The sequence below is a fragment of the Heteronotia binoei genome, chromosome 16 (genome assembly GCF_032191835.1).
Source record: "Heteronotia binoei isolate CCM8104 ecotype False Entrance Well chromosome 16, APGP_CSIRO_Hbin_v1, whole genome shotgun sequence".
Taxonomy (NCBI): Eukaryota; Metazoa; Chordata; class Lepidosauria; order Squamata; family Gekkonidae; genus Heteronotia; species Heteronotia binoei.
Genome location: NC_083238.1, coordinates 31,402,634 through 31,414,755, shown reverse-complemented (window position 1 = coordinate 31,414,755; position 12,122 = coordinate 31,402,634). Strand labels below are relative to the sequence as shown.

At 38.7% G+C, this 12,122-nt stretch overlaps 1 protein-coding gene across 4 annotated transcripts in view; it reads right to left on the bottom strand.

Moving 5' to 3' along the window:
• The window catches only part of DYNC1I2 (dynein cytoplasmic 1 intermediate chain 2), a 47,786-nt gene that overhangs the window by 15,338 nt on the left and 20,326 nt on the right, over positions 1-12,122 (bottom strand). Inside the window, exons 4-6 of one of the 4 annotated variants that reach the window (XM_060256946.1) lie at positions 11,407-11,551; positions 5,102-5,161; positions 3,616-3,731 (exon numbers count right to left, since the gene is read on the bottom strand). In XM_060256946.1, the coding sequence (XP_060112929.1) occupies positions 3,616-3,731; positions 5,102-5,161; positions 11,407-11,551 (321 nt within the window). The remainder of the gene's footprint in view (positions 1-3,615; positions 3,732-5,101; positions 5,162-11,406; positions 11,552-12,122) is intronic. The other 3 variants (XM_060256947.1, XM_060256948.1, XM_060256949.1) reach the window with 3 other exon arrangements.

Genomic DNA, 12,122 nt, shown 5'->3' with positions numbered 1-12,122 from the left:
TAAAGCACCAGGCATCCATTGACAACATTATAAAAACAAACCACTGCTCCCACGAGAAAGCCCAGCAATCGACTGTCACATGTGGTAATTTCTTCATGCCAAAATACAGGCTCCCCAAAGCAGTTCTCTATTAATGATCAAAGCTCTCCACCCCTCCACATTACTTCTCTCTCTTCAATATCTTAAAACTATATCTCTTCGTATTAACTATTGCAAATATAATAGTGCAATATGAAGTACAAATGAAAATCCAATTATGCCAGATAAAGCAGAGCATTCAATATCTGCTATAAGAGGATGGGACAGCGGTATTAGTTTTGGATGCTGTCAGGGCCCATCTTTTAAGAAGCTCCCATTTCTAGCTTTATCCCTTTCACCACTTTAACCTTCTTGTGATTCATATCTACGATTTATACTAGTATTGCACTACTGTGTTTGTTTCAGTTTCTTTAAAATCGAATGTGAAAAACTTTTAATAGTCACATAAGAGTATCACAATGAGAAATGGAACTGTCTGTCAAAATCATTTTATTGATGAATATTCATTACAATATGCTAAGTGGCTAACTCCATGAGGTTTTTTTTCTTGACAGAGTATCTAAGGTTACAAGCTAAGCATTAAAGAATGCATAAAAGTAGCAGTTACTTCTAAAATGCAAAATCCCTTGTCAATGAATGGCAAATCTAGGTTTAATGAACCAGTGAATTTTTACTTTGCGTTAACATCAAAATTGTGATGTATTTTGGCGAGACGGAAAGAAAAGCAGGGTTGTAAATTAGACAGCCCCCAGCAAAAACAAGGGAAAGTGAAGTTCCAGTTGTCTGTGTAATCTGTTGCTGCAGAGTAGGTTAATCAAAGTTAAATCATCTGTGAAATGGGTGGCTTTTGTTAAACTGAAGGAGTCTTCCGATCACATTTGCTATCTGTATTTCATTTGATAGTTTAGGCAGGTACAGAATAAAAAAAATCTTAAAAATGACATTGCTGTAAGAAATATTGTGCCATTCAAGACACTTTTTAAAAAAGTTATACAAGTACCTGGGGGACCCACATTCTGACTTCTTAAAAGAAGGAAACACAAATTAAGCCATAGGAAAGTGTGACCACTTCTTAAAAGCCAGATAAAAAAGCAATGGTGGTGACACAGTTCAGAATCACCAACTGGGTTTGTTTACAATGCGTATCAAAAGCAGCACTCTTTGCCTTACAGTTAAGAGTCTTGCATATCACTGCACATATAGTGACATCTGTCAATAACACTGCGAGGTAACACTTTTGTCTTTCATTCAACACAAACCTAGTTGTCTGTTACTGATATCAGTGAATAACTGGCAGGCAATCTGAACTCACTTTAAATTCCCCAAATGTACACATCAACATCCAAACTTCCAGTGACTACGTTACTCTAGACACTCTGTGTCCTTTTCAATTCATAGGGACCCAGGAAAAATAAAGATCATGGTGAAAATAACATAAAAGTAGCAGTTACTTCTAAAATGCAAAATCCCTTGTCACTGTTGTATTATGGGCACAAAGGATATCACAGGCTCTATTTACAACACAGCTCTACAAAACGGTCTGGCAGAAGTGGCTAAGAAAGAATAACAACCAACACTGCGTATTAGTCACTCATTCCCTCAGGACTGTTGATTTGCATCTGAGATAATGAATTTTATTTCAGAATGCAGGACTGACAGTAATAATATGCAAGGTTCTGTTAATATACTGTGTTCTGTCCAGAAACACTGTACTGCTGTGGGAGCAGTCTGCAAAGAATTAGATGGACAGACTGTGGTTAAGAACATAAGTATGGTCATACTGGGCTAGACCAATAGCCTATCAACCCAATATCTGTCTCCAACCATGTCAAGAAATGGATGCTTCAGACTGCCTATGGAACAGAGCAATTACTGAGAGATCTCCCTCTAGTTGTTCATTTCTGACATCCAACAGTCACAGACTTGGGGACACTGACCATGAGATGGTTACTAATAAAACTACCCTCTGGGACTTTTCTAATAATTTTTTTTATTCCAGAAAGAAACAGATCTGTATTTGTGCAGCCAATGGCAGCATACATTGCACCTCTAAGAAACAATATATGGTCTTTTGCTACAAGCCTGCATCCTGGTGCTTCTGCAGACATTCTCAACAGATTACGGGTTTGAAGTTTTAGAGTATGTCCCTCAGGATAGGCATTGACAGAACTTGTTTGAGCTTGAAACTATAGCATGCTAACAGTAGAATGTTTTTATCAAAGTAGTATTTTTGGTGCTTTTTTGTGATTAAGCTGGAAATAAGTTTAGCTAGACAAGTTTGCATTACTCTTGTCAAATAGTCTGGATCTTCTCAAAGCATATCAAAACTTGTAAAAACATCTGAAATAAAAGTTGTGAACTTTTAATCAGGAAGTGTGGTGTTACTATCATATGTTTCAACTACAACCTCACACTTTTAATAATCACATAAAACGAGAGAGAGAAGTGAGATAAGTGATTTCAACTACTAAACCACATTTCACATAGATAAAAAAAATTAGCCACTTTCAAAATTTGCTGGTAACAGCTGCACTCCTCTCTCCAACCAAACCAGCTGAATGATATAAGCCTTAAGGAAAATATATACAATAGGTGAACGTTCTCTTCCTTTCATGGTTACAGGCACAAGCCAGGAACCAAAGAAATTATAGATGCACATAGATGACAGTCATTTCTATGCAGCTTCAGTTTTGAGATTTTTCCTCAAGTTCCTATAATTGTCAAAAAGGAAAGCCCCTTAGGCTTCCAGGAGAGCCATTTTGGTGTAGTGGTTAAGTGTGCGGTCTCTTATCTGGGAGAACTGGGTTTGATTCCCCACTCCTCCACTTGCACCTGCTGGCATGGCCTTGGGTCAGCCATAGCTCTGGCAGAAGTTGTCCTTGAAAGGGCAGCTGCTGTGAGAGCCCTCTCCAGCCCCACCCACCTCACAGGGTGATTGTTGTGGGGGAGGAAAGTAAAGGAGATTGTGAGCTGCTCTGAGACTCTTCGGAGTAGAGGGCGGGATATAAATCCAATATCATCTTCTTCTTCTTCCAGCCCCGCCCCCCCCAACAAAAAAAACTTCAAAGAAAGCAAGGATCACTGTGCTTGTTCTCATAGGCACAAGTGTATGCCACCTTTGGATGGCTTTCATTTTTGGTTCCACTGTTTAACATGAGAAAGAAACCCTACAAAACTTTATTAGAAAGCCTTTCCTTGACGAAACAGAACCATATGAGAACATACATGTTCAGAACATTTAAGGAATAAGGAAGTCTGTAAATGAAATATAAAGAAACTGTGACAACAACAGTAATTACTTCGCCTGCAAATATTTTTGGGTTTATGTTTTTGCAACAGAGGGGAAGGATACAGCCCGGCATTTCGATGAGTTCAAGGCTGGGAGCATGACATTTGGACCTCCCTTCTCACAGCAGCCTTAAATCCCACCCCCCTCAAGTCTGTTCCTGGACCTCTCCTGCACTGGAACCAATACAAGGTCCCAAACTTATTTCTTGTACTATAACGTCTTATCCTGATTTTGTAATTTGTTTTTTTAGGGAAAAAAAGCATAGTATAAGTGAAATAGATATTCACCTTCCTTTGGTTGAGTCATAACTGGTGTCTGGGTTTCCTTTGTATACGTGACTGTTTCTCGAGGAGGAAAGTCAACTTGCGTGATTTTTGACATCGCAAGTTTAATGGGCCCACGTCTAAAGAAAGTGAATAAAGAAATTAGAAGACATATTAAACAGAATCGCAATTTGTTTCACTTAGACAAAACTTCAGACTTTGCACAGACAATCCATGATTCACCCTATATATAGTCATTAAGCTAAACTACCAGGGAAATATGAATAATTCTGTTTTTAAAAACAGTAGAAAGTATATAGAAAAATAAGGGTTTTTAAAAATCTGCACTAAGTTTTGGTTTGCTATGTGACTTTGCAAATTGGCAGAAACACGACCAACGCTTGCTTAAAACCAACAGTTTGCCATCATAATGCAACACAATACAATGAAAAATGTATGAATTCTGTGTCAACATCACACAGCTGCACCTCACAATTTAACCTTTAAGAATTTCTGTGACCATGATTTTTCTATGTTAGGATAAGGCTACTGCAGTTATGAACAGAACAGGAAAGCAAGTGATTTGCACTATACAGTAGACTGTGCAATTTATACATGTTGAGATTCCAGTGAAATTATTTTATCCAGATCGTTTTCCCAATAAATATTCCTAAGAAAAATACATTTTACTTTGGTTGCATAAAGGGATCTGATGTAAAAATTCATGACTTGGTTTCACAGAATAGGAATATTTACTACTTTTTAACTGCTCAAAGCCTTAATGTACATTATCTCAGTGAAGCAGGCAAGTATTGTGCCACATGATAGATGCATGACCTTAGGCAAGTCATTCAGGGCTAAGCTGAGGTTTGAATCCATTTATACCTCATTGTTGATGCTGTTGACTACAATGCTACACTGTTGCTTCCAACAGATATCTCAACTGCAAGATAGTCTAATCAAACTATGGCATACTGGACTGGGAACACTGTACAAATCTATACCAAAGGAATAATATCGCTAGGGGACAAAATGTGGAAAATCAGTGGGATTTAACAAAAGTTTATAATAAAACATATCTGGCTTTAGGTTTAGTAATCCTAGAGCAATGAGTTCTTAAATCTTTTTTAATTAATGGGCACATAACATAAAATATCGTTAAATGGAATGTTAAAGCATGAGCCTTTAGAAAGGATCTTTAAGACCTAATATAATTTCCCTGATGGCAAACCAAACGTGTGTGCACATGCACACACACACAATTTTTGCACAGTTATTTTTCTAACAGCTATCCCCTTCAGATTTATACAGCCCCCTTTAAACACAGTTTTGGGATTCAGTACTGAAGCAGCTGATACACTGAATACTACACTCTGACAGCATGAACGCAGCCTTAATGGCTCATAGCAAAAGCCATTTGAAAATGTTAATAATATATTTTCAGAAGTACATTATTACAAAAAAACATTTATTTTACACAAAGATGGAAGATAATAAATCTCTGCTGTACCCCAGATCGGAATCAGAATGGAGCTGAAGAACTGATGGATCAGTATCCCAATGCAGCGTCCTGATAACAGAGGTTGAAGGAACAACCATGCAGCATTAGCAAAAAAGGCCAGAGATTAGTAAAGCAAGAACATTCTATGAAATGTGAAAGCTACTGTAAGTTTACAGTCACATCATGGCATCAGAAACAAAACAATACCAGTTAGTGGAAACTGACTAAATATTCAGTGCTACAGCAATACATGCAATAAATATAACTGTTAAAACACATAATTCAGAGCAATTAGTAAGACTGCAACATTTAGCTGATCAATCAGTTAGATTAACTGATTACAGATCTTTCAAATCAATTAAAAAGGTGGCACCTTTTTAATTGTGTAGATAGCTTTTAAATTATTTCTATTTTCTAATAAAAGAACTTACAAAATTCATGTATGGCATGTGCTACCTTGGAAGATGATTCCCTACTTTTTCACACATAAGAGGGGTTGATAGAAGAAAGAACACAGGCTTTTTTTCTGCTTCAGGTATTGTTATTCATACTCAAATGCTTACAGATCTAAATTAATGAACTGATTGAACAAAAGTTATAATTAATGGACTAAGATTCCTTTAATCAAGTGAAAGCCGCAGCAATTAAAAGATATGTCTGGTTGTTTAAAGACGGAAATTTGAGTTGCAGGACAGCACACATAAGAAGCCTCACAAGACAATCACAGAAGAGATTAACAACACATACACAAATTAACAACTTCATTTAAAGCTACACAGATTTTTGTAGAGTCATCTGAAATTATGTGTGTTTAACGCAATGCAGTCTTGCCCCCAAGCATTAAATATGTTCAGGAAATTGTCATATTGGTAGAGGAAATGAGTCAACACATAAACCTTTGGGTACAGGAAAAAATGCTTGTCCACTGGGATATACTACTGCTAGTGTTTCCAAGATGTGACATTGCTATAATTATGGGTTAAGCACTGCCTTGGGCTTATAAATGTCATTTAATTTAAAGCCAATTCAAGACAGTCAATGTCACAGAAAACAGCTTGCTAAAAAAGATCAATTCTAAGAATGCTTGCTCAGAAGTGAGTCCCAGGGAGCAGGAGATTTACTTCTTAACAAGTATGCTTGAGAGGCAACCTTTATGTAACAAAGGATCTCAAGTAGTGGGCATCAACATATCATACGTTAAATTTATTTATTCAAAACCCTTTTACCCTGCCCTTCCATCCTATACAGGATACCCAGTTAGACTTTTTATATTATTTAGGCTCACGGGCTAACAGCAATGCTAGGAGGATTAATCATAGCAAATTTAGATAAGCATATCAGAAATCCTAATGACAAAATGACTTTTTCTACACTTTATCAACAATGTACTATATAGGGAGGAAAATACACTCTTGCACACAAATATTATGTTAGGAGCAAAGAGTCATGCAGAATCAGATCTGTGAGAATATACACATCCTGAACAAAGGGACCATGTGCTGATATTAAGGAGATAATCAAATTACTTTTATATAACTAGAAAATCAACTCAAGACATACTGTTGAGAAATAAAACCAATCTGAATACATGTTGCTTTGAACTGACACTGTTACCACAGACAAGGTTAAAAATATTAATTATTCCAAGCATAAATTCACCAGTGATCAACATAAATGCAGTGTCATCCTAAGAACAGTTTTTTCCCCTGGGAGGAAGCCTCACTGAATAGACCTGAGTAGAATAAAAATGCTCCCATATTCTTGCAAGTGTAAAGGTAAGCACAAGAAGTCCCTCTGCCTCCCTCCACCTTGATTAGGCGCAGAGAAGCTTCAGGGAGCAAATGTTACTGCAGGGACTAGACTGGTGAGGTAAAGAGACAGAGGACCTCTCTTCTGACCTTCTACCCTGAAAAGATACCTGAATCAGCAGCACAGAGCACTGTAAAAGAACCAAACGAAAAAGCTTTGAAAGGGCCTCTGAGCCCAAAATCCTTCATCCTTGCTCTTCCAAATACAGACCTTATATAACAACATAAAAACAGCCCTGTCCTGCTTCTAAAATTGGTCAGATGACATGAAGAAGCCCACATACAGGGCATGAAACCAGGAGGAGAAGGAAAAGAAGAGGAGGAAGGAAAAGAAGGAAAAGAAGAGAAGGAAGAGGAGTTGGTTTTATACTCCACCCTTCACTACCCAAAGGAGTCTCAGAGCAGCTTACAATCTCCTTTCCCTTCCTCTCCCCATAACAGACACCCTGTGAGGTAGGTGAGGCTGAGAGAGTCCTGAGAAGAATTGAGACTGGTCCAAGATCACACAGCTGGCTGCATGTTAGGAGTGGGGAATCAAACCCAGTTTTCCAGACAAGAGTCTGCCCCACTTAACCACTACACCACAGCTGGTACCTCACTTATTACAAGTTCCCAACAGCTAGTATTCAAAGTATATGTGAATCTGTTCTATCCTGAGTCAGATCTTTGCTTTATCAAAGTCCAGTAACGTCCATTCTGATGGACAGTGGCTTTCCAGGGTCTCGGGCAGGTCTTTCACATCTCACCAGTTACCCAATCCTTTTACATGGAGATCCTTGGTACCTCTTACAGGCAAAACAGATGCCATAGCCCCCCCTTCCCCCTTTTACTGGCTCTACAAAGGATGGTTCTACGCAGTTACCACAGCCACAGCTAGACCTATTCTCTATAAAGTTGTCTAAAGCACTCTCAAAGCTACCTAAGCAACTGACCATGTGTGAATTCCATGTTAAACATGTGTTGTGTGAAACAGTACTCTTTTGTCCACTCTGAACCTTTCGCCTCAACTTAACTGGGTGACCCCAGAGTTCTAGTATTATGAGAAAAAGAAATAAAAACCTCTTTTCTATTCTTCCCCAACTATAAAAAGGTAAAAATAGTCTCCTGTGCAAGCACCAGTTGTTTCCGACTCTGATGTGACATCATATCACAATGTTTTCATGGCAGACTTTTTACAGGGTGGTTTGCCATTGCCTTCCTCAGTCACCTACACTTTCCCCCCAGCAAGCTGGGTACTCAACAACTATGCATAGTTCTAAAACCATTACCACATCTAAACTTATTAATCAACTTTGATATAAGCTTTGATATAACAAATACTTAAGCATTCTGTCACTGGGAAGGTGCTTCATCCTCATTTGTCGCTCTGTATATTTTCTCCTTCATAGATGATATGACATCCTTCTTGACTCAAACTGAACATGACACTCAAAATGTGGCTGCTATCACTGTTTTTACACAAAGGCATTATGACATAGATTTTCAGTGCCTTGCCTACTAATTCCTAGCTCTGAGTTTGTCTTTTTCACAGTCACCACGCACTGAAGCACTCATTTACATTTCACATAAAAGATCTGTGATCAGGTTCTCTGCTGTTTTGGTTTCTTGTAAGTGCAGCTGCAGCAGAGCCAGAGTTGGATCATGATTGCAGTATGGGGAGCAGGGATACTGCATCAAATCATTGTCCTGATCTCACTCACTCTTCCAAAGCTGCTATCTGTCCTACAGGGGACAATGTACTGGTACCCATATGGTCCCTGTTTACTTTACCCTCATCAGGCAAACATGTTTCAGTGAGGAGAGGATTTTCATCAAGAAAACAATGCACGGAAAAAGGATTAAACATCTCTTTCATCCTCTTTTGCCACTGTGACCTCAAACTGAATCACGTTGTGTCAGTTTTAATACAAAACACAAGATCCTAATCATGAAGCTACCATATAGTTAGCTCTGAGCTGATGTGTTCAGTGAGGTTCATAGCAGACCTCTTCAGGTAACCATAACCAGTTCAGACCACTGACAGCTTGTAAGTGAAGTTATTTTTTTGCCCCACTGTACTCCATTTGACCTTTTTTGCCCAGTCCTCAGTTTGGAGAATTTATCCTCGAGTTTTGTAGAGTCAGTGTGGGATTTCACTATTACAGCACAATTTGATGTCATCTGCTAACTTAGCTGCCTTCACTAATCATCCCTAATAAGCAACACAGATAAAAAAAACCTTGAAGACACCCCCGCCCATTATTACTCTCCATCATAAAACTATTTATTTATTCCTATCCTCAATGTTTTTTTTTTTTACCACAGGACAGCAAGCAACCGAGGGGAGGGGGGATAATTTAGATCAGAAAAACAATGAAGAGAGAAGGATCAAAACCCCTTCCCTCCCTCTCAATACTGCTTCCCCAACATGTCTGCTGCTCTCCTGTAATGCTCACAACTTTTTAAAAGTTTGCAAGAGCCTAATTTCATATATATCCTATTTTCTCTCTGACAGGAATCCAGTGGCTTGAATCATTCTCCTCTAAGCCATTTTACTTTCACACTCCACCATAGAACCATTTCCCTCACAAAATTGGTCTAAATGAAGCCCATAAACATAAAACAAGAACTGAATGGCTTTCACTTGATCTGCACATGACTGCATCCAGTCCCTGGTCCCTATGCTACAAAATGAATCTGTACAAATCTGTAAAGACTGACATATAGATTCTATTTTGTGCTGTCATACAGTTTAGCCCCAAAGCTTTAGAACCTGCAGCAGAACTGAATATCCATCAACATGTACTTGGTATCAGTTTCTAGGCACTAGGGAGCTGCATACCTTTCTCTCCCCATGTACACATTATGGAAACACAGCTTCTGGAAAGGACACAAAGCTGCCATGGGTAAAACAGAGTCAAAGTTACAGAGCACACTTGGCATCATGTCTGGATTTATTGTTAATGAAAAGACTACGAGTCTTCTTACATGGCAACTGGTAATCAACAACCTGAAGAGCCCCGTGGCACAGAATGGTAAAGCTGCAGTGCTGCAGTCCAAGCTCTGCTCACGACCTGAGTTCAATCCCAGCAGAAGCTGAGTTCAGGTAGCCGGCCCAAGGTTCACTCAGCCTTCTGTCCTTCCGAGGTTGGTAAAATGAGTACCCAGCTTGCTGGGGGTAAAGTGTAGATGATTGGGGAAGGCAATGGCAAAGCACCCCATAAAATGTCTGCCATGAAAACTTTGTGAAAGCAACGTCACCCCAGAGTCATAAATGACTGATGCTTGCACAAGGGATTACCTTTACCTTTTAATTAATAACCTAGTAAAGCTGGCTGCAATGCTTTACTAGGCCAGCTGATGCCAATGCACCCCTTGACAAGTCCTTAAGTGGGTTCTGCACAAGGTTGCACAGAGAGCCCATTTCTACTTGCCCCCCCCCCCCAATAAGGAACATCCCACCTCAAAGCAAAAGCACAGGCTGCGACAGTGAAAACCAAGAACCATCACCAACTAAATAAAATACAGCACATTCTTGTTATGAGAAAGGCCACATTGGGAACATGGTTAGTGTTTCAGCTGACTGGAAAACAACTGAAAGGTTCAGTGATATGTCCATTAAAAAAAGAAAGCAAGATTCAATAACGCACAGTAGCCAAAGAGGGAAGTCAAAGAACCAACTAAGTCAAAAGTGCCAACAAGGATCCTTCTTGAATAGGCTAGATTGAAGCAGCCTTCATTACACTCAACCACAAGCATAGAGCTAACTGGATGATACACTAGGCAACACAGGATACAATAAAGACACTGGTTGATACAACAAAGATACTAGTCAATCCACTGCACAGACCACCAGCGGTTAATTGCCCAACTAGGCTTCCCCAGTCTACCACAGAAGTACCAATCATACGATTTTATTATTAAGATTTCTGAGACATATTACAAACAAATAGGTAACAGCTTCAAGTTGTGGTGCTGTTAGTTTTATTGACTTCCTTTTTTTCTCTCAGTCTCAGTATTTAAGTACAGAACACAAGAATCTAAATCAAAATACTGTTCAGTTGAGCAGCTCTCCAGGATTTATTATTAGACACACATCAGTAGTTGTGTAAATCTCCAAGTTGCTTTACAATAAAAATTTAGGACATGATACCTCCCACCTTCTGTTTGTGTGCACACTACCATTACTGAAATGGAAAGACAGCATGCTTCCAGTTTCCCAGTCCAGTCCCTCCCCAGGCTATAGCAAAGAACTTGCTTTCAGCTTTGGTACATTCCTGGATGTACCAACGAGCTGGAAAGATAGGTTAATAGGAAGGTTACTGAACTCCTGTTCTGGGTAATGACCTGTGTGTGCCAAACAAAGCCAGGAAGGAGTATTCCCATGGGCCCTATGGTACAGTGGGAGGAATCATGCCCATACATTTTTGAAGACCATATTTATTCAATCATGTAATGCTGTCCATCTTAATATTATACTGCATTCACAACAAAATATTTAGCACTGAAATCTTTAAAACAGCATACCTAGAACCAACGGCACCATCCCCGGAATCTTGGCTTCCAGCCTCACTTGGTGTGCTCACAGATTTGGAAGATGGAGACATTGGAGGAGGGACTAAATAGTGAAACAGACAGGTATCCGCTGTTACTAGTCGTAGAGGTTGAACAGCTTAGGATGTTTTCAAATTAATTTAACATGGAAGCATTAAAAAGTGATGGCAAACAAAAAATTAAATGGATGAAAATGAATAATAGAAAAAAAGGGGAAAAGACAATGTTAACATTTCATGCTGGAGAGTCATGCAGTTCTTGGCATTTAATGCATCTGGGGTTACATAAAAATATAATTTGCACAAAATGCTGGAAATAAAGATGATGCCATTAAAACGCCTTCATGCTAAGCTAACAAGCTGGCTAATTAGAAATTAAAACAAATTTAAAATATACTGAATTTGAGTTTGTTACATCTTGTATTCAGTGATGGGGGAGGAGAGTGAGAAATACAAGCCATGAAATGTCTCTCCATAGTGTTATAAATTTATAACTATCTGCTGAAGACTTTCTGTTCAGCTAAACCAGGATTTGACTAGTTTTATTCTTAATTTCTTTAAAAACCCCTTAAGGCTTGTTTGTCAACATTTTGTGTTATCACATGGATGAAAAATAAAAGTAGCAGTATGCAACCTAAAGTAATGCCATCTGTCCATAGTCATTTAATTAAGATCTATAAAACATCCGAT